The sequence below is a fragment of the Rhopilema esculentum genome, chromosome 20 (genome assembly GCF_057945365.1).
Source record: "Rhopilema esculentum isolate cy_ngs chromosome 20, ASM5794536v1, whole genome shotgun sequence".
In the NCBI taxonomy this organism is placed as follows: domain Eukaryota; kingdom Metazoa; phylum Cnidaria; class Scyphozoa; order Rhizostomeae; family Rhizostomatidae; genus Rhopilema; species Rhopilema esculentum.
In genome coordinates, this window is record NC_142834.1 from 8,663,477 (window position 1) to 8,686,440 (window position 22,964).

At 36.3% G+C, this 22,964-nt stretch overlaps 1 protein-coding gene across 1 annotated transcript; it reads left to right on the forward strand.

Annotated features, from left to right (window-relative positions):
* The first annotated feature begins 925 nt into the window (after nt 1-925).
* LOC135687788 (dimethylglycine dehydrogenase, mitochondrial) lies at nt 926-18,342 on the forward strand. The gene is made up of 15 exons (XM_065204440.2): nt 926-1,129; nt 2,652-2,817; nt 3,360-3,458; nt 5,430-5,619; nt 5,959-6,138; nt 6,911-7,136; nt 8,030-8,268; nt 8,888-9,099; nt 10,050-10,307; nt 11,826-11,956; nt 12,679-12,893; nt 13,956-14,113; nt 15,495-15,554; nt 16,091-16,225; nt 17,449-18,342. The coding sequence occupies exons 1-15, from the start codon at nt 1,011-1,013 to the stop codon at nt 17,659-17,661; spliced, it is 2,601 nt and encodes an 866-aa protein (XP_065060512.2). The 5' UTR covers nt 926-1,010; the 3' UTR covers nt 17,662-18,342.
* Nucleotides 18,343-22,964: the final 4,622 nt, after the last annotated feature.

Sequence of the window (22,964 nt, forward strand, 5' to 3'; positions counted from 1 at the left end):
TAAACAGAAAGGTAGAATATAGCAAAGACCGAGATACAATTTTTTGTTTGGGGGGCTAGGCCCGTTCTAAATGCAGATATTTTGACTTCCAATATTGTTTTGAAAGGATCGTTTGGTTATGGTCGTATCAGCGTTAAGCCGGATTTCCAATGAGCAAAGTTCTACCCGTATCGACACGGATCGTACAGCCGCGCATGCGTGTTTCTAGTGAATTTTTGAAATACGCCTATCTCAAGAACGTGCATATGCACACAAACAAAGTTGAATTGGGTCCTACTTTTTTACGTACTACGCCGTATCAAGCCATAAAACAGCCAATTCACTTTTGTACTTCTGGGCATTGATAATGAAATCAAGATGGCTGCTAAAGTTCTGTCTAAGAAACGTGTTGCCAGATATCTCACAGTAACACAAAGTATTCCACGAGAACAATTCCCTTTGCAAGTAGAACTTAAAACTGATGTGGGGTCATCCTGAAGAATCTAGAGAAGTACTCTTGGTCGTACAAAGGCATATCTTGCACAAGAAGATAAAGCTCTCTTTTAGATTTTCGATCTGATAATAGTTTTCTTACCCAGAACCTTCTCTTCCTGGTAAAACGATTCCTTTTTACAATAAAAAAAATATTTTTTCCACTAAATACAGCCGCTGTCCATCATTCACGTGTCTAAAATATTGTAATGGAAATTGCACCGAAATTCAAACATATTTATATACGCGGATTTTAATACGATACACGAAAAGGTTTTTCTATTGGAGACTCAGCTTTAGGGATGTGGGTCCGTCAATAGGCATCATCACTTGACAACTCTATAGGCACCGGATAGTCCGAAAAAAACTGGTTTTTCGAGTTTTTCGAGCTGATCTGCCGTGGACGTCTTGCATAGTGAGTAGGTGTGATTCTTCCACGTGGTCTAGCTCTCGAAATTAGCCAATGGCCAATCATTGGTGCGGGATCTGTTCCTTGCAGAGGTCCGATAAACAAAACAGACCCAGCAGATTTCAGAGTGATGGCGGCATTTGCGCGAAGCTCCAAGGAGCTTACCAAGTTAACGAAGTTCAGATCAAGAATTTTACAAAATGCCGTAAAGTCACTCTCTTCAAGCACTGTGGATAGAGCGGATTCTAGGTATGTGGTACACTGGATCTACCCGATATTGTGCATTAAGTCAACCTCCCCCTTCGAAAGAAGCGACGCTACGTAAATTCACTAACTACAACGCCAATCTGCGGCCCCCTTTCTGCTTTGAACAGGTCCAAGTAGGACCTGTGGAACCCCTAGCCTCGGTTCACCAAGAATAATAATAAAAGGAAGGGACTTCAATTTCGGTGAAAGTTCTTGGCTATTATTTTAGCTACATTGTACATTTTTACAACACTGCATGTTAGTTTTTGAATTAAACAGACGAATTCTATACATAGACAGTGGTATCACTTGTAAAAGGTTTGGGAAAAACAACCAGAAGATAGGCATAAAAGCACCGTACAACCGGAACTGAAATTGCATCATTGATGGTGATTTTTGGCGTTGAAAATTAACAATCGAACCTATTGTTCACATGTCAATCACTTTTCAAATTAAAAACCTTTCGGAACATGTGCAAAAACAAAAATATTATTCATTGGCAACTGGTGATTATGGCAACTGGCTCTCTCAAACCGATTATACCACCATTCTGCTCCTACACACACCTACCCCTTTGATAATGAAACTGATGATTTATCAACATTTTTAGGCCAAGTTAAACAGAATAATCGCAAAATACAGCCAAGAACATCGTTATTGTTTCTCTTTTCTCGCACATATTACAGAATCCGTACCAATTATCCTAAAGAAGGAGGAAGGAAGTATTTACTCTAGTGCCCCAGTCACCAACAAGTTCTGGCAAATTGGGCACTTTAAAAAAATTACACCTGAAAAATGAGGCACTTACTTCTCCTGAAATGCCACTTGCAAAAACTTTTAGAGGGGGGGGGGGGGGGGAGTACAGTGCCTTCTCTGCCCATGGTTCCTGCGTCACTGTCCTTGAGGCTCAGAGGATCTATACTAATGGAGAGATTGAGTTTTTGAGTGGGAGGACAATTGCAGTTACATTTCTATTGTTTAAATAACCTTTCTCTTCCTTTTCCTATACAGTTGACTTCAATTATAGTCACACTAGTAAAAGTCACCCTACCATTTACTGTCACATAAAATGAGGGCACAAATTTGCAAAACTACTCGGTTTAGCTCTGTTTACAGTCACACTCCACTTACTGTCACAGTATTTCAAGTAAAACTTGGTGTTATTATAACCAGAGTCTACTGTACAAAATATGAGATTCCTGAAGTAAACCAATCAGCTAAAAGAGAAAGGGCAGTTGTCTCTCTATCCCTATGATTTTTGCTACTGATGTATGTAAACCATCTGTCAGGGCTTCTATTCTAGGTTTCGCTAGGGGCTATCAAAGTCAACAATATTTAATATGTCCTCATTTGGTTTATCTTTTCTTTTCTCACTCCCCCCCCCCCAAATAACTCTCAAAATTTAATGATTTACCTAATAATTGATGTGTGTTTACAAGAAATTTACCAAGTAAAGCTGTAGTGCTCTGTTGTTGAAACCTTATCTGGATTTCATCCAAAAAAACCCAACATGCTACTATTTTAGTGGGAAGGCAAGACTTAATAAGAAGCTTAAAGATGAAGCAGACACTGTAATTATTGGTGGAGGCTGTGTTGGTGCAAGTATAGCATATCATCTTGCCAAGCAAGGACAAAAAGACGTGGTTTTGCTTGAAAAGTCAGAGCTGACAGCAGGATCAACATGGCATGCTGTGAGTGTGTTGTCATAACTCACCTATTTCAACTGCAGGCATTTCATAATTAATTAAAGGCATTTGACATGCATGAGTACAGCGAATCCAAAAATAACTCAATCAGAGCACACGCGTTTGAAAGAAATTTGAAACTACTCGCGTGAAACCACTCTAGCGTCTCGCCGATTGGCTGAAAGGCGAAAATTGTTCACATGCTTTTCTCTGGGCGTAATTCAATTGGTCAACACTTGAGGGTCAAGTGGCTGTAAGCCACTTTATCTGTGTCGAATGCCTTTAAGAAACAAAGGTTCATATTGTTAATATTATGAAAAAACTCTAACCATGTTTTTTCAATTGTTTTTGTCTTCCATAATCAATTGCATACAATGTTTTGAACAGAAGACAACCATTAATTCTTACCCTTACTAATTTATTTTCTCTCAATTTTTCTTTTCTGTTCTAAGTTTTTATTATTACAGATTTTGAATATTTTATGTTGGTATATGCTAAATTATTTTCCTTTTATCTGCCTGAGTTAAGTAACTTGTTCTCCCTATCAGGCTGGTCTTGTGACACTTTACCACCCAGGTATCAACCTGAAAAGAATTCATTACTACAGCATCAATCTGTATGCTCAAATTGAAGCAGAAACTGGACAGGTAAATAAATTTCACAAAAAAATATGAATACCTTTTTGTTGCTTTGCCAAGCCTTTTGCACAGTTGTCATTTTATTTTGAATAAATTTTCCTGACCTGCTTTACCCAATGGTTACCATCAAAAGAATACTTTTCATGAAAACAAACATTCCACCCAAACAACTACCTGTCAGTGGTGTGCCCAAGGGGGTAGACTGGGTGGACCATGTTTTTCCAGAAGTCGATTTTCTAATTTCTCGAAATCCCTTGGGAGGGGGAGGGGAGTTGGGCTGTCAGATCGATTTTGATTTTCGCACTGGCAAAAATGCCACCGGTACGAAAAGTGCTGCTAGAGAAAATTGCTTGTCCAAAAAGTTTCAAAATAGATAAAAAATACTAAAAAAAGGATTTTCCAAGAATCTGAAAGGCATGGTCGAGAAAGTTTGTTTTAGTCCAACCCAGTCTTTTGGGCTGGCAACACCACAGCTACCTGTGTTAAAACATTTATTACTATCAATTGTTCATTCCAAAACAATATTTTAAGAATAAAATTTGTGTCTGATGTAATGCATAAATGTTAGTCTTGAGTACCCAGGCACAATTGCCTGCTTCCCTCAGCTAGTTTTCTGATATGTTACTGTGGTTGTAAACTCAATCTTCAAGTCCAGGTTTTATAAGGGTGGTAAGAATTCTGATTAATATTTAATTGTATGAGATTAGACTGATTCAATGTTTATTTGAAGCATTAAAAATGCCCTTCTGTTTATGAAAAGTGAACATGTAACAACTTTATGTATTTATGAGAATTGTTGTTTTCACCTGCACACAATAGTTAAAATATTTTGTGACATGATGGCAGTGATTTGCAGATGAAATGGCCATATGTTCAGTAGTGTAGTCATGGTATAGGCAAATAGATACCCTCTGCTACCAATAGTAAGCTAATTCAAATGTTTTTCTCAAAATCTAATACTGCAATACAGCTGCTTTAAAAGCTGCCAATACAGTCTAACTAGCATAAGTCAGTTCTTTTCAGACCGTACAAAACAGAGCAACTCATGCAAAGTCTGACTCACACCTAGGTCAGATATTTTCAACTTAAGCAAAGTTTGGAAAATCTGAAGTAGATAAACCATATGAGGCATTTTAGCTGAAGTATGAAGTATAGAATGAATACGTCATCACATGTATAATACTAATCAAATGTCTATTCAGCATCCAAAAAAAATCACCAATATTTTTTTATACAAACTCTTTGGCATTTATCTTATTATTAGATATTGCATTCAGCTAGCCAATGCTTAAAAAGACCAAAGCCATCATATCTTCTGCAGATGCAGATGCAGATGCATGGATGGCTATGGTGTAACTGCAGCTCCTTTGCCTGCAAAGGTGGTCCCGGAATTTTAGAGTATTGCCCCTTTCAACAATCACCTCTATTTTTATTACAGATGTTTTTCCCTTCAAGAATGTTTCTCATGGGAACCATCTAGATATTTTGGTTTTGCTGCATATATCTGACTTGTGTGATACTAATTTTAGATTGGACTTCAAAAATAGTCTGACTTTATAGAAATATCTGACTTGTAAAATCTATCTTGTGCAATGAACCAATTATGCTTATGCAGTTTTTCATCCGAAGGGTTTATAGGCCCACAGAAGGATTTTTAATGACCACGGAAGGGTTTTAAGACACAGTTAACAAACAGTTTTCCGGTTCTCTTCAGAGCTCATTATATTGGGAATTCCACTGTAGCTCTTCTACCAAAACATCTTGGACGAAGCATTTTTGTGAGAGCTATGAAATATATCTAACTTTTGCATGTCCATCTTATGCAAGTTTGACTGTGTGCACCAATTTTTACAAATCCTTGATAGAAAGTAAAGAACAGTAAGGTATTTTCCCATTCAATTATTTATTTTGCATTTTTATCATAATCTTATGGGATGCTTTTGCTCATGGGAACTTACACATATCTTATCTACTACACAGCAAGTTGGTTTCCATCGGCCAGGCAGCCTGAGGCTGTTGACTACACCTGGTAGGGTTGATGAAGCAAAATATCAACTGCAAAGGCAAGGATGGCATCAGTCTCCAATGACTCTGTTGTCTCCAACAGAAGTTCAAGAACTGATGCCCATTATGAACTGCAGTGATGTTCTTGGAGGGCTTTTTACACCTGGTGTGTATGATTCGTAGCCTACTTATGAGTAATATTAATAGTGTTAAGCTATTCCAGAGAAATTGTCATAAAGCATAATGTATGTAATTTGTTACAATATGGATACAGTGCATGCTACAAATTTGATTAGACACATAGTTCATGTTCCCAATAAGGAAAAGTGCAGTTTGAAAATCTGTTTGCTTTTTAGTTCTGAATCAATGTTTGCACATTCCTAGGTAGGAATGCCATTTCAGAAATTCATAGGGAATTGTTACTAAAAATCAGAAATTTTTATTAATATGTCTTGGCATTTATAGAGAATATTCACCAGTCAAGTTTGAATTTAATCCATTTCAGATGATGGACATATTGACCCATATTCCTTGACGCAAGCGCTTGCAATAGGTGCAAGGATGCATGGTGCTGAGATATACATGCCTGCTCCAGTCACAAAACTGAACCAGTTAGAGAATGGCAAATGGGAGGTTGAAACCCCACATGGCACAATAAAAGCCAACCGTATTGTGAATGCAGCAGGTCAGTGGTGTGTTTTTTAACCAACTCACAAAGACTCACAAATCCATTTTTCATGTGGATATTTTTGCAATCTAGGGTGCTTTGTCAAGAAACCTCAAGGCTTATCAACAAATGAGACTCTTGAGCACAATAGCTAGCAACAGCCCAGGCAATATCTTACTGGAAATTTTACTCAGTTCTGAAAATTACATCATTCTTTAAATCCCTCCAAGAGTACAAATCCTCCCATTGAGTTATGCACACCTTCCAATTAGGCTAGTCATCCCGTAAACATTTATTTTGGTATTATTGGGTTGGAAAATAGATATAATTTAAAAAATAAAAACAAGCTGACATGATATTATAAAATGACCATAATAATGATATCTTAAAGTAAGTGAAGAATGAAATAGATTTGACAATGATGAAATACTATGTTTGTTGATATATTGCAAACTGCTACTTCCTTTCTTTAATTCAATCTTTAAAGTTAGTAATATAGAAGAGGCCTAGCTATTAAGATCCTTTTTTGTTCGGTAGGATAAGAGGTGAACAGATTTTTTCTTACCAGTCTGCTTGCCAGTCTGCCTGCCAACATACTTAGCATTTCTCCATACTTATCATCATACACTTTTGGATGTAAAGTTAAATTCCTACTTTCATTGAATTAAATGATTTGTCTATGACATTAAGAGATTGCGACAAGGAAGATTCTTTTAACATGCTATGGCAGCTATCTACATCTTTTAAATGATAACTGATTTAAGTTGAAGTCAGTGATTCTTAATTGTAGGTTTCTGGGGACAAGAACTAGGAAGATTGGTCGGAGTGGAACATCCCATAACACCAATTCATCATCAATATGTTGTCACAACTACAATACCAGAGGTAAAAGAGCTGAAACGTGAAATTCCAGTTGTAAGAGATTTGGAAGGGTCCTATTATCTACGAATGGAGAGGGATGGTTTGCTTTTTGGACCGTACGAAGAGGGACAAAAAATGAGGCTTCAAGGAGAATGGTGAGTTTTCTGTTCTGATTGCAAATAACATCATTCTTGAAAAGCTTGTCCATTTTTCACAATATCTATTTAAAATAGAAGATTAAAATTGCACATGCGAGGTGTTTAGAGGATTACTAAACGCACAGGCATTGTATTTTTCGTCATATTGAATCGATTCAAGAAATATACAAGTAGAGAAGCAAGTTCGACACGCCAAGGAACTGAGTTTGGCAAGTTGAAGAATTAAAATGTTTGAATTCAGATTATCAGAGAAAAATCATGGAATTTGATGCTTCATTTGGTGTGAAAAAGATATAGAGTTAACATTTAAGTCATTATCTTCAATAATGTGACGGTCAGGAGCACTTCTTCGCCATCACATTGTTTATCTCGAGAAATGAAAAGGACAATTTTGTAGTTCATTTCTCATTCATCGTAGTCAGTGCGTTTTCATTCTTTTTATATACGTCCAAATTACATGGAGTTTACTTTTATTAATTCAAAGGACCACTCACAGAGACCATCCTTGAGTTTTATGAAATATAACTCTGATATTGTACCTCATTTCCTTTAACGTTGTATTATTTCGAATGTGTTGGTGATTTTGAACTACAAACTCACCTAGAACTTTGATCGTCTATTTCCAAAGAACTTTTCTCTCAGAGGAAACAATTATTCTAATATTTTGGTTCTTTTCTCCCCCAAATACAAGGAAAACACTAAAAAGATCATATGCTCATTGAAAATAAGAACCAACAAAACTCTGGGAATTTTCCGACTACTAAGCCCAGCATATTTTGTTTTGGTGTCATGTTGAAAGCTAGAGTGCGATAATTCAACCAAGATATATTCGATAGCCACCATGCCTGTCTGTACGCTGAAGAATAATCCTAACAAATTTACTTCTTCAGGTGGGATGGTGTTCCTGATGGTTTTGGAAAAGAACTATTTGAAAGCGACCTTGATCGAATAATGGACAATGTAAACAGTGCAATGGATAGATTTCCTTGCTTGCAAACTGCAGACATTGGAAGTGTTGTAGCCGGTCCAATTACCTATACACCAGACATCCTTCCAATGGTTGGCCCATTCCCAGAAATACATAACTACTGGCTGGCACTTGGTTTTGGCTACGGGATAGCCCATGCAGGTAACATCCTTTTTATTTTATTTTTTTTATTTTTTCTTTCCTTTGTAGTAATTCTCCTGAAAACAGGAAAAGACAAGTAAATTTTTTTCGAAAGTTGCACGTCAATCAAACCATGCTGAAAAGACAGAATGAAACTTAAATTGCTCTTGTAAATGGTTTTCACTTTTTTTGACGGAAAACGTCGAGCCAGTCAAAATCGTTTATGGTTTACGTTAAGGATACCTTGATTCTGCACGTGTAAGGGAAGGAGGGGCAAGGTGTGCCCTCTGCTATATTTTTACAGAATTTGCTACCTTTGTGGGGCGGGAGTAAAAATAAAAATCAAATAAGTCTCTTGTAGTGCAATATTTTGTAATGCAAAACAGTAGCCCAAAACAGCCTCGACATAGCCTATAATACACGTAACACTTTGCATCAGACGCTTATCAGAGTATCAGCTCTTTTCATGCTATTTTGAATGGTCATGGCATTTTAAAGACAACCACCCAAGATTATCATTTGGCGATCAAACCGTATGACGTAAACATAGTGCCTGTTGCCCCCTATTAACCCCTTCCTCTCGGTTTTAAGGCTGAGGAATCTTTTGACTGTAATTCATCGAAGTTATGATTTCTTTGAGGCGGTGTTGGTAAATACCTGGCAGACTGGATCATTGACGGTGAACCTTCTTATGACCTCAATGAGCTTGACCCTGGGCGTTATGGTAAATGGACCAACAAGAAATTCGTTTTAGAAAAATGTCGTGAGTCTTATGGTTTTAACAACCTTCAAGCGTATCCCAAGGAGGAGAGATTTGCAGCTAGACCACAACGAACAAGTCCAGTATATGAGGTAATATTTTCAAAGGATTCTTTGCTGCATAGAAGTGTATGTACGTAAGCTCTTATGCGTGGTAAAATAGCTCTGTTGCTATCTGATGTAGTTTTTATCTAATAGCTTTCTTGGTAAAATAGCCTATTATATATTACATATAATGTTATTGTTTTATTTAGAATATCAGCTTTAAACAATCATCGTTTATTTTATTTCACTTTGCGTTTTGAATAAAGTATTGGTAAATCAAAAAGAACCCTAAAAACTCATTTTTGGTACCAAAGTTTTCAAACCAACTTATGTTCTCTGTTTTAAAGCTTGTCACGAAGTGATTATCGTTTTAAGCTAAAAAAATACTTGACTTTCTAAGAACTTATTTTACCATCAGATTCAAGAAACAGATAAGTTTTTTCTGATCCGTCTAAAAGGTAAGACGCTGAAGAGAATCCTTCTCTAGTAAAACGCATAAAACGTTTTGTTATCACATTGAATTCATGTGTTACATATAAGTTGCATATTAGTGAAGGAACATTCCAGTTAAATGCGATATTCCCAGCCATGTGCGAGGGTTTGCTCCCCAAACGAAATTCTAGAAAGAAGAATATGTTTCTGATGGAGATGTGCTGAGTTTGCATTTTCCCTTTTGAAAATAGTTCGAATTTTTCGGCTCATATCTCGAAGCCTTAGGAACCAAGTAGAATGGGGAAATATGCTCCCAATTTGCATACCACTTCCATTAAGTGCGTTTCAAAGTTCATTTTTAAAACACTATTTCGTTATATCGCTGACCTGTCTGACATTCAAAGGATCAGTTTCTAGCAAAAGTCCTTAGGCAATGTCTATTTTAATTGAGCATGCTCAATATATTGTCCTCTAGTTTCTTTCGATAAAATTCTCCCTTCTTCCTTGTTCACACCCTTTTCATCTGATATTACATCTTTTAAAAGTTTTTGCTTGTTTTCTTGCAGCACACCTTAAAAGAAGGGGCTGAAATGGGTTTTCACAATGGTTGGGAAGTTCCACATTGGTACCAGCAGCCTGGAGATGAAATGGGATACAAACCAAGCTATTTTCGTACGAACTGGTTTGAACCTGTTCGCAGGGAATGTGAGATGATTTTAAAAAGTGTTGGCGTAGGAGATTTGTCTGCCTTTGCAAAGATCGAAATCAAGGGCAAAGATGCCTCAAAGTTCTTAGATTACATCGTCGCGAACAAACTCCCCCCGGTAAGATACTGTTATTGAATTTTTTTATCATGATTCATTGTTGCAGGCTTTAGAACTTCTAGCTCAGCTAGTGTTTGCCCAAGGATTAATCTTCTGAGGCTGCAAGATTTTAGGCGAGAAATTTCAACTTCACGCAATAGGTTGATCATTGAACATCCTTCTCAATCGAATGCGTTTCGAAACCGATGGCTTGCTGTGATACTTCTTCAATCTTCAGTGTATTTAACGGACCAGCTATTTCCTCTGCGTTCTTGTAACGTTTTTGCTGGCTTCATGTGTTGGCCTTATGTTGTAGTGAAGTGTTCAAAGTTATGAGGCTCTGTCTTCTAACAAAAGAAATTACTTGAGTTTTAAGGAATATTGACTTGATTTTGCATTTTGATATCGTTGTTGAGGATTCCCCTATAAAAAACCCCTTTTTAGAGCCATTCACCATGGCGTAACAAAGTTCAGGGCACCTTAGCTCGATAACTAAGGGCTCCCGACTAAATGACCCCCAAATTATTCTTATATCCTTGTATTTAAGGTTTTGCCCAAGTTTACCTTTTTCAAAAACTTTCAAGTTCTTCAAATGAAGCTTCTATAACTCAGCTCTCCCTAGCTAATTAGAAAAAAATTTCATTCTTATATCTTCTTATTGTGTTTGGCATGTTCTATAGCATTAGAAGGAACTTTCTTAGTGTCCGTTAATAGGCGCCTTGTCTCAGTTTTTTCCTTAGGGCCCCATGTGCCTCTGTTACGCCACTACCTTCACCCCTTCATCCCTATATAAGAGATCACAATTTTCATTTGAAAATTATCCTTTATCCTTATAAATTTTATCGGTTAATTATGCATTCTGCTACAATGTCCCTCAGTTTTTTCGTTTACTTTGCTTCTCGCAAATATCCTGTACAACATCGCTCCGCTTTAGGTAACAACTGTTCTAATCCATTAACCTTTTTCTGACTTCACAAAATACCCAAGAAATTAAATCCACTAATTGACTGAAAAAAATTGTTTAAAATTTCTTTCAAAATACTCATTTTTGGTGATTTACGTTCTTAGAACTTAAAACCATGTCTCTGTTTCGAAAACCATGTATTCAAGTGTTCATAGCCGTAATTGTTAGAAATCTGCAGCTAATTTGCGATTTTTTGCGAATCATTACTGAGAAATCTTGCTATCCATGTGATCAATGTAAAGAAAGTATTTTGACACTGTTACGATGTGATGAAAATAATTTTTTGGAGTATTTGGATTTGGACATATGATCTAAAATGATACCATGAAGTAGATATAAACGATTCCGTAATTGATTTCACAGACTCTTTGCCAATCAAGTCATTTTAATTTGTTCATGGTTCTAAAATTATGACCCATGCCGAACCAGCATTTATCAGCTGGCAAACTTCAGCTGTCTTGCTTGCTGTCTTGCTGTCAATGATAACAAATTTGACTGTTTTATAAATTCAAAAGAATTTCGTTCGATTTACCTTATTCAAAATGCTTTGAAATTTAAAAATTGTTTGATTTCAGGTTGGTGGTGTTAATGTCAGTCATGTGTTGACGCCAAAAGGCAAGGTGTACGCTGAAATCACTGTGTCGACACTTGGGCCTAACCACTATTTCATCATAACAGGAAGTGGCTCCGAATATCACGATTTAAGGTAGTTATATCAGCGTTATACATACAACATTTCTACTACTTCATTCGGTATATATCCAGTTTTGTATTAAATTGCTGTCTGTTCAAATTTATGAAGTCTAGTTATTTAATCTTCTTACTTTTAAAATATCTTTCTTAAACTTATGGAGGGAAAGTTGTATATTTTCAGTAATTTTTCTAAATTCCTTTTTTCCAATTAGCCAATTAGCTTGTTTCCATTTTTCAAAAGCATTCCTGTGATGCGAAGATTTCAATTTGAAGCTAAATGAAATGGTACTTCCCCATTTCGTAGTAGTTTTTCATACTAAAATATATTTTTCACCAATAAAGTCATTCACCGCCGTTCTCAACAGTAGATTTTAAGACACCCAATAGCATATGGATGTATTGATTCTTGTAAACATAAATTTGTTAGAAACTTTTGCAATATGAAGTAGTTTGGAATGTCAATCGATATAGTGACATTTGTACATTGAAAACTGGTAGATAAAGAAGAAATTTGTAGAGCAAAAAAATGAAAAGATCAAGCTAATATGTATAATTAAACGTTTATTTTTAAACAAACGTCAATGATAAGATATCAGGAATTTATGAAACTGAAATTAAAATGACGCATTTTATTTTACCCATCAAAACCACGTACTCTCGAAAATCAGTCAATTATTCTTTAAGTCATAATTCTGGGATATTTATTGATATATTTATTGTTCTGATTCTTTTTAGATGGTTATTGGAAAATGCAAGAGATTTTGAAGATGTTCAGATAGTGAATAAAACTGATGAAATGGCTTGCATATCAATTGCTGGACCTTTGTCTAGAGATTTGTTGTCTAAATTGACACCGGAAGATGTTTCAAATAAATCATTTAGGTTTATGAAGTGTAAAAATATGGAAGTAGCTGGAGTTCCTGTGTTAGCATTGAGAGTGTCGTACACTGGTAAGTGCAAAGTATTTCGTGTTCTTTCCTCAGAAGCGACATTTTTAAGCATAGGAAGGTAGGGAGGCAAGAAGGGGAAGAGGCAGGAAGGGAGAGAGGCAGGAAGGGAGAGAGGCAGGAAGGGAGAGAGGCAGGAAGGGAGAGAGGCAGGGAGGCAGGGAGGCAGAGAAGGAGTGAGGCAGGGAGGCAGGGAAAGAGGGTCTTTGGTTAAGTGTGTAACGCCAGTATGTAGTTGCATCAAGGCTTTGTACCACCAATATGTTTATTACGGACTTACGTCAGTTGCATAATCCCTATTTGATATTGTCTTACGGCAGTAGAAAATAGGTAATTTCATTTGTAAGAGGACAAGAAAATCTTTTAGAATGGAGTAAGGTTTAGGAGTTTGTTCAACAGTACCTTGTTGATAGAATTTTGTTGCTGTGAAGAAAATATCAGCGAATTTGTCTTTCCCTGTGTGAAAGTCAAAGAAAGTACATCAGCTACTTTTTTATTTGTGAAAAGTGTATATGTTGTGATAGGTCAGAAGAAAATGTTTTAAAAAAACTGGCTCTGAGAAAAAGTTGCTTCAGTTAGAAAAATCTAGTTTTTTCCTTAAATATCAACAAACGCAGATGTACACTCCTTTTAATAAGAACAAATTTATAAGAACAGGAGCTTCAAAACTGGGCAGAATTTAAGAACAAATTAAGAACATGCTGATGTACTGTTAAATGTAATTTTGAGCAAATTTGTGAAACCCCTTCAAAATATTTTATTTTTTAATTCTCCATTTTCATTTGCATCCAGCTTACTCTGTTGCCTGTTTATTAGTAGGATGATTTGGTCAGTTTCTACATTTTTCACCAATATTTTTCAAACCTTACATTATAAGTTGAAGAAAAAGCCAGAAAGTGTATTGTGCCTTCACTCGAAATTAACAATCAATGAACTATTACCTATCACTGTTGGAGCTGACCGTCATTGAATGACAACTGCAAAGCCATTGATAAACACTTCTTGACTTTTCAGTTTTAAGTTCATTTTAATTTTATATCAAGCAAGTATCAACTTTTTTTTCAGGGGAACTAGGCTGGGAATTCTACGTTAAGAATGAAGAAACCGCCAAGCTATATGAGGCTATTGTTGATGCTGGAAAAGAGTTTGGTATTGGTCATTTTGGATCGTATGCAGTTAATTCAATGAGACTTGAGAAAGGGTTCAGGCTATGGGGGGCTGAAGTAAGAATATTTTCATTTTATTTTTGTTGGGCCATCTTTTGTTGGGCTTCAACACTGTTTACCCATCTTTCTTATTGGTTAGAGGGTAAGTTTTGTGGTGCTCTTTAGGAAAATCCTCCTAGAACCCATTGGTTAAGTATGAAATATATTAAGTATAATGTTTGTTTATATCGATATTTGCAGACTAACTGGTTGGAGCGAAAGGAGAAAGTACTTTCAGGCTTAGGGTCATGAGTCTCCTCGGATATTTTCACATCTTGTAGGATTTTGAGTGAGAGAAGATTTTTTGGAGAAAGCAATCAAGGAAATGTATTGTTACATTATTAAACCGCCAATGTAAGAAAGATACATTAAGCAACAAAAATTCTCCAGAAATCAAGATATCTTTGATATATGTGTACCTCTACGTTAAAAATTAATGTTTAATTAACATTTTACGAACGAATTTAATTTTGTCATGCCAATATGTCTGCAGTTGCAAGCCTGAGATGGTTAGTAGTGGCCTACGTGCCTTGAAAGATCTCAAGAATTATAGCAGATGATGCAACCAATGCACCAGCAAACTCATGCCACTAGCTATTTAAATGATGCCCTCCTATTTAAATAAAAAGCAATCCTGAATTTATCCAATACTCGCATATTGCCACTCTATTTTGACACATTATTGCATTTTTAACTATATTCCGTATTGCAAGCATTCATATGGCACTTTTTCAGTTGCCAGGTGCTAACGCCGATATCATATGTTATTTATCTTCCGCCTTCGTTGTTTTTAGAAACTTTCTTATCATGTGACAACAGTGCGATCAGTCATGTATGTGTTATATACAACTCGAAAAATCTTTGGTTTCAACATCTCAGAAATTAACACCATAACACCATAAAGTCCTGTCTTTCTACAAATGACAGATTTTACTGTTAAACACGTTCATACAATTCGAATGGCCTTTGAAGTGAAGCCCCTTGCAGTTGTATTGAAGATTTTTTGTGATTTAATCTCGTATTTTGTGCTTAAACTGGTTGATATTTCAATTTTGTTTTTGCAAATTTGCATCAGCTCATTAATCTTTTCTTGTTCCCCGTTTGCATTGTTAGCATTTGAGGACTAAGTGCCAATTTAGAAGGCTATCGGCAGATGCAAAAATGGCTTCAGCCTTCTGACAATAAACTATTGGCCAATTAATAAGTTACGCTCACGTGGGAGTGGTGTTTCCCTTACTGATTGGCCAATTTTGATTGGCAGATAGCTAAAACCACTTAAGTTTCCAAAGCCACCCGTTTTTCTACGTATTATATTTTTCTCTTTTACTTGCCTTCCAGCTAGTATTCTAATTAGATTCATTAATTGTTTTTAGACAGTAACACTATCTTTCTATCACAGATGAATCTTGACGTTGGTCCGTATGAGGCTGGCTTGGATTTCTTTATTAAACTTGATAAGGTAATGACAACTCTTGATTCCACCTTCCAATTGGCATCAATGCTGTCTTATATTGAAATCGCCAAAATGTTGGAAACTTCAGTTCTTCCATTGATCGTGCAACCTGTGTTGATTATCTGTAGTGAACATTGAATTAATCACAGTTCATATAATGGTCATTACATTAATCTCAGTTTTTTAACACTAGAAATTTAGTGGTCATTATATTGATCTTAGTTTATAACACTAGAAATGTAGTGGTAATTTCATTAATCCCAGTTTATAACGCTACAAATCAAATGGTTAATACATTAATCTCAGTTTATAACACTAGAAATGTAGTGGTCATTATATTAATCTCGGTATATAAAACTAGGGCTGTTGATCACTACATTAATCTCGGTTTACAATACTAGAACTGTAGTTATCATTACATTATTCTCAGTTTGGAATAAACCTAACATTTTAAAGATAGTATAAGCATAGTTATTGTGCAGACGTAACTATAGATTTTATACTCCATTGCCTTTAGCGTAAATTGAATATTTTTGCACTAGGGAGTCAATTTTATTGGAAGAGATGCGCTGCTCAAACAGAAATCCACGTTGTTGACGAAGAAACTGGTTTGTCTAACACTTGACACTGATAATATTGACGCAGAAGGAAACGAAACAATCTGGTATCAAGGAAGGGTAATCTCGGCTTCTTTCTATTATAATCCTTTCTTTGCATTTTTAAATTCGTGATACATCTGAAATTGAAAGCTGACAGAATGCCTATTTACATGCTGGTGGTAAGAGCTAAGAATTTACAATAGAAAATGAAGGTGCTAAAGAGACCATTAATAAGTGTATGAATGTAGTTATAAATTTGTAATGAAATTACTGTTTACCAGTCCGTCATTGGGTGCTTGATGCCGTGTATGCAGAGATGTACACGCTTTGGTTTAAAGAACAGGACGGCCCCAATGCTTAATGACCTGGCAACTTTTACTCTCCAAATATTTACGTTCGTTCCTCAATATACTTTGATAAAGACTGGTGTTTATTCCGCCTGGCGTATGGCATCCATATTTTGCTGCGATAAAGGGTCAGGAACTTGGGGGTTCTTGTGACAGGGAAGGGTCAGGAACTTGGGGGTTCTTGTTGACATATTTTCGCTGGTTACTTGCAGCATTTTTCTGGTATTGCTGGGGTACCGCGGACCAATGTATTAGTGTACATTGGTCACCTGAAATAATCGCGAAATGAAATAATCGTTGTTCTATCCTTTTGTGTATTCGTGTAAGAGTCTCGTGGAAAAGATGCTATTTGAAATTTCTGGGTTTCTCTATGCTTAGAAATCTTGGTACTCTGTTCACATGGCATCAACCGTGTATGTTGCACCCCCTTTGCTCTCAGTGTTGTATGAAAACGTACCGGATAGTTTTCTTGAAAATCTCTCGCCCGAGTGGAGCACTCTGATAAGATATAAGCAAAGTGACAATTAATCTGCTATCTCCAGGGATTGTTTACCAGACCGTACTAGGGTAATTAATTCTCTACTTGTAAATGCAGTATCGTGGCTTCATTAACTACGATAACGGCTCTCCGTATAACGTTCCTTCCTATTTATAAATTTATAAACATTTCACTAGCCTAACTCATTTTATAAGCAAAAGTTTTTGAATTATCTGATAGGCCGATGATTTTTTGTTGAATTCATGCAACATATTTGTATCAACGTGCGAATTTAGAAATGTTTTCTCACATTTAACATGATCGTTGTGAGTAAACTACTATTTTGCCAGATGCTTTGCCTTTGATTTATTATTTGGTTTACATGCAAACAATTAAGTTACCTGTAAAAATTAAGTACAATTAAGTATAAAGAAAAGTTACCTGAAGATGTCTGAAGATGACATTACTTTTTAAAGGTCGTTGGCAATACAACATCTGGTGCGTTTGGTTATCAAGTTGGAAAGAGTATAGCATACGCTTATCTTCCGACCATCTTTCAAGATATTGGCACTGAGGTCGAAGTTGAACTTGTTGGTAAGAAATACAAAGGAACTGTTACAAAAGAACCATTGGTTCCTCTTGAGGCTGCTAGGGCTAGGTTAGCTGCAAAGAAGAGTGTCACGGCTTGATTTTTTCGTAGTTGATGGATCTTGCAGGCCTTATACAGGCTTGTATCTTTTTATATCGATAAATATGTATGTAGAATTGTCAGTAACTATCCACTTGGTGGAATCTCAAATCATGGGAATTTTAAATATGATTCTTTTCATTGTACTTTTTCCATATAAAGGAAATTATTGCTTAATATAGTAATATATAAGGAACACCGCAACGCGACGAGAATAATCAACAACAAACACACAAATCAGTGATGGCTAAATTATTGCTTGCATCAACTGAGCTACAAAGAGCTCAATCTGGAACACTTCCTGTCAGTTTTGGTATGAGTTCCTTTACCCAAGTGTGTATCTATTCATCCAGCACTCCTGACACTCCTTCGTATTAAGTATATAGCCATAAATACAAGGATACTTAGACCTAAAGCTGTGTATTAGTATCTGTGTATGGGATTTTTTTTAAAAAAATTTCCAGATTCAAGTTCATTTCCTCTTCTGTTGCCATACTCCTCAATCGTTTGGGCACTTGCCTTTCTCCCAGCCATCCACCTTTACTTACATATCTGTTAGATAGCATTAAAATTCATGTCATCAATTAATCTATCCTTTTGTTCCTATTATAGAATCTTACCGTGTTCCGTTGGTTTTAAACTTTTCGGAAAATTTGACCGTAAATTGTAAAGTGCGCTTGCACCATTGTGATTTTTTTCGTTGCATCTGTATCGGACATTAAATTCTTGGTCCAGAAACTAATCACCTTTCTATGCACAACCAGACATTTAAAAAACCTATTTCTAGCAGTAATCTTGATGTTGTTACGGCAGCTACATCGTGTTCGATTTTCTTTTGTAAGTATCTGTCTGAGCTGTCTTGTCGCAATTCAATTCATTCTTTTCTTCATTTGCTTCGGATGTAAGATCGCCTGTGGCACATGTCTGCAATCTCCCAATAACACCGGAAATACTTTCAGTGTTTTGTGATACTCAAAACTTTGTTATTATTCAGTGTATTCTCCGCTCATCTGCAATAAAACTCCACCATTTGAATTATATCTTTGCTGTGTATTTGATCTTTGTTTCACATTTTTGTCATGTCTGCTATAAAATAAATACAGCTGTATACTAGGGTTATTTGGTATACTAGCTGTAACATAAAGGGTTATTTGGATGACAACTTGGCTTTTGGATGACAAGGGGTCCGGGCTTGTGTGGGGAAGCGTCTACCCCCTTTCTTTTTCGGTTATTTGGATGACAACTTGGTTTTTGAATGACAGTGGGTCCGGACTTGTGTAGTGCAGATTCAATGGAAAAGACATGGAAGAAAATTGAATAGGATGAGGGTAATTTATCACTCGCTTTTGGTCCCCAATAGTGTCAAATGGAACCCCAATATAACGATCTTTGAAGGGAAGCAAAAAGCAGTTTGTTATCTCAGGAATTCTTAAACTCAGTGCTCATTAGACCGGTATCATTACATTGAAATTGTACAGCAAACTATCGTGATCATAGGATAAATTCTCTGATATGGAAGGTTTCTTGTGTGAAGGACTTGTTGAATCTGGATTTAAGATGTTTTCATATTTATGTATAGCATACAGATCACAAGCAACGTTTGCACGACGACGCCCAACACTAGAACCATCTAACTGTACGTCGGGCATACGCGTTAGGTGGATGAAACTGGTACAGGACCAATCTATAAAATAATTTAGGGCATTATTAACTTTGTGTTACGTTAGTCAGGGCCTACTGTGTTCTATTTTGGCTTTTGCTGTTTTCTTCCAATGATGTTTGGTGTGTGCAATTTGTTGATAGATTGAAAGAACTTTTGTTTTTAAAACTTTTACCGAGCTTGCAACTGTGCAGTATGCTTCAGCGGTGTGAAGAAACTAAAGATCCTTGCGTTGAACTGTTTACAGAATCTTATTTGAGTCCTGGTACTGAGAAAAACAGGTGATAAGGTTATTTCTTATCACATTTTGTCATCTAGACTGTGCAAATTTCCTAAAACCTGTCTTCTTCAGCGTCTACCTGCGTCATCTGCTCATTTCTTCTTTACTGTATACATCTAAAAGGCCAGCTGTTTCATAAATGGCAATTCTTTTAAAGTGCAGGTTAAACTTTATCAATAATTCATTCGTTGATATTAAGGACACCTAATCTCAAGGTCAAATGATCTCACGTCTCTGTCAAACGAACAGCAATATATGTTAAGTTCCTTTGTTTCCGTCACGTGTCACGTATGTTTAATATTTGTCATTCTTTAATGACGTTTAAAACACAGTCTGCAAAAATTTCAAACTGCTGTTTAGATTTGTCAGAAAAAAAATCAGATGCTTCTCCTTATTCTATCCATCATGTGATAAAACTTGGTCTTCTTAACAATCGTGAGGATGTTTCGAAAAGAAAATCAAAATATTTACAGTGCACTGAAGTAACCACTCCATGTGTCCAGTTATTCCTAAACTGCTACTTCTTTACACTACTTCATAAGACTACTAAACCAGTTCACAAATACACATACACATACTAGTTCACTACTTCATAAGGCTACTACACTACTACTTCTTCATGAGGCTACTACAAAAAGAAAATCTACATTTGTACAGCACATCGAAGTAAAGATTTCATATAAGACAATCTGCCTGTCTCAGCTATTAACTTTTGACTAGCAGTCCCAAACCAACATAAAATTGGGATACATTTGATGATCAAGTGCAAAGAAATGCTATTTTTTCTTTGGTCTGACGTGTACGTCATAATTGTGACAGCAAAAAAACTATACAGTGTCCTATCCTGTGATCGTTCTGTTTTTTAATTAATAAGTAATACAAAATTTTTGGAAGACCCAAAATCAGTACGGAACCAGTTATCAGAATCTCAAGTAACCTATCAATGCAACATTGATAAACTGTTTTAGTGAATGGCGGGGGCGGGCGGGAGTCCACTGTTAACCCTTGTTATGTTCAAATTGTCGTTTTCATGTTATATTTGCTCTACCTCTTCAGGGAAAGCAGCATCTATCCAGACTATTTTTTGCGTCCGCAGACCATCCATTTTGCCCAATATCTGAAAAGTCAATGTTTGCTTGTAGGACCTCCACACTTCTGCGATGTAGTTTGATCGCTGGCAATGCAAATGCAATAATTGTCGACATGGAGGCAGCAAAGACAAATCTTGAATCTTTCCTTTCTTTTCATTAACATTCTTAAAAATCTCGTAACGAACTGCATTTACGTCTTTCTTCTCCTTTCCAAAAATGTTACAGATATCCTCCTCCAATTTTGAAAGCAGATCGTCAACAATATTCCACTCAGCTCCTATCCGCGAAAAAACATGAACAAGTCTGTTATTCTTTTAAAGGACTTGCCAACAGTGACTCTTTGACTTGCTAAAGAATAAAGAGACATAGTCATTACCTGTGGAGGAGTGGAAGCCAATCAGAGCCTTTTTGTGTTCATCGCTCATATCAGTAGAACTTAGCTGCAGAATCTTCCTAAAATTTCCTCTGCCATAATCACTTATTACCTTCTCGGGACTCTCTAAGAACACACTACGAAACAATATATTGATATCATCATCCCCTGACAGTGAAGAACGAACAACCACAGATGCATCGGCATTCTTGGAAAGCGAGTATACAGCCTGCAGTAACAATTTGGTGTCTGCTTCTTCTTGATTGCTGCTTAATTGCTCAACAACAAAAACATCCGAGGTTGTGATCTGGTAGCATAATTTCTGAAGCAATGTCTCTTCATTTGCAGTAACCTCTTCCTTCACGATTTCTATCAGCCGTGTCTTATTTTCTCCGCTTTTTAGGAAATTGGCAAAGTCTTGAAGAAGTTTTGATTGGGGTGATTTTACAATGACTCTGTCAGCAATACCACGATTTTCACGCTCTGGATCTTTTGGAGATATTTCCCTGTATGTATCTGCCACAATGTCAATACGATTGAAACCAACTGGGAGCCTTATCAAAAAAGCTCATTGCCAGGTCGTGGTAGGTATCAAAGGAACTAGGCATTGTACGTACCAAAGCCATGAGATCCACAAGATATGTTGGAACAAGGCTCCTTCAGGTAAATCAACATCTTTGGGGTCAGTAGAATCGCTGCAAGAAAAAAGAATAACTTCCATGAATTGACTCTTTGCTGTTGTCATTCGGGAACCGTCTGGAAATGCTAGGCATAACGGCAAAGAATGCTGGGGAAATTTCAATGCCTCCTAAAAGTCGATTGCTTTATAACTCTTTGCCGAGAGGGCTAGGAGTTTTCCTAGAACATTCCTATTGGCTTCAATCATTTGCTGCTTGTTTTGAACTTTGAGCACATTTTTCTTTCCGGCATTTTTGAAAAGTGCCAACTTTTGCCGCTTGATTGCTTCATGGATCTTTGTTTCTGTTGATGCTTGATTGCTTCATGGATGCGTTCATTTACAAATTCCTCATATAACTTTAACATGCTTTTGCGAAAAATTGATTACCATACACCCGGTTCGAAAAATGCCCATATATGGTAAACGCAGCGGGTATTGTAAGTTTACCTAATTGGAAAAACATTACCTAATAAAGTTCAGCTCCATGTTACCCCTACCTCATTTTCCGTCTGGTCTAACTTTGCCTACGGCTTTCAGTTTTTATGTTGCTATTCTTTCATTTTCCAATTTTTGTGTGCATTTTATGTCTTTAGTTTTGTGAGTTTCAGCCTGCTTTGTTTTTTATGTCGTTCTCATTTTTTGGGCAAATCTCAACCTGATTTTTCTAATAGGGGGTTGTTTTTGTAAAAAAAGCGTTAATAAAATCTTGGAAAAAAAGTATTTTTTTTAACTGAAGACTGCGGACGGTGTTTCTATAAAACCTATGAAGAGGTTGAGAATCTCACGTATGAAAATCGAAGGAACTGCTCTTTTGTTGGCTTGAAATTGCATCCGTGCTTTTTAGTATCAGCATGGAAATCCATTTTTTGTGAGAAATTTTATGAAGGCGGGATTGAGCAACGAATTGAGTAGCTTCTTCTTCTGAGTAAAAGTACTTTGGCGTTTGAATGGAGTTTATCAATTTGTTTATTTAATTATGATATTCAGGTCGAGATTACTTTATCTTTCATTAAATGAAATTTTAAAAGCTACAATTACCCATTGAAATATATTTACCTCAGTTGTACAGCTAGTAACTACTCCCTAATAATAACTGGCATATGACATAACTCTCTTTAAACAACCCCGACACAAATGAATTTTTCTATATCTTATTATGTAGTTGAGCAATTTATTTATGCCTGTCTGGGTCTAATGGACAAATGAAACGAAGCTAACAGA

What these genes read in the sequence shown, in the direction of transcription:
- LOC135687788 (XM_065204440.2), top strand. Translation starts at nt 1,011, where the DNA reads ATGGCGGCATTTGCGCGAAGCTCCAAGGAGCTTACCAAGTTAACGAAG. An exon ending in TGGAGGGCTTTTTACACCTG is followed by an intron (nt 5,620 to 5,958) that starts GTGTGTATGATT and finishes AATCCATTTCAG; the next exon opens with ATGATGGACATATTGACCCA. An exon ending in TCCGAATATCACGATTTAAG is followed by an intron (nt 11,957 to 12,678) that starts GTAGTTATATCA and finishes GATTCTTTTTAG; the next exon opens with ATGGTTATTGGAAAATGCAA.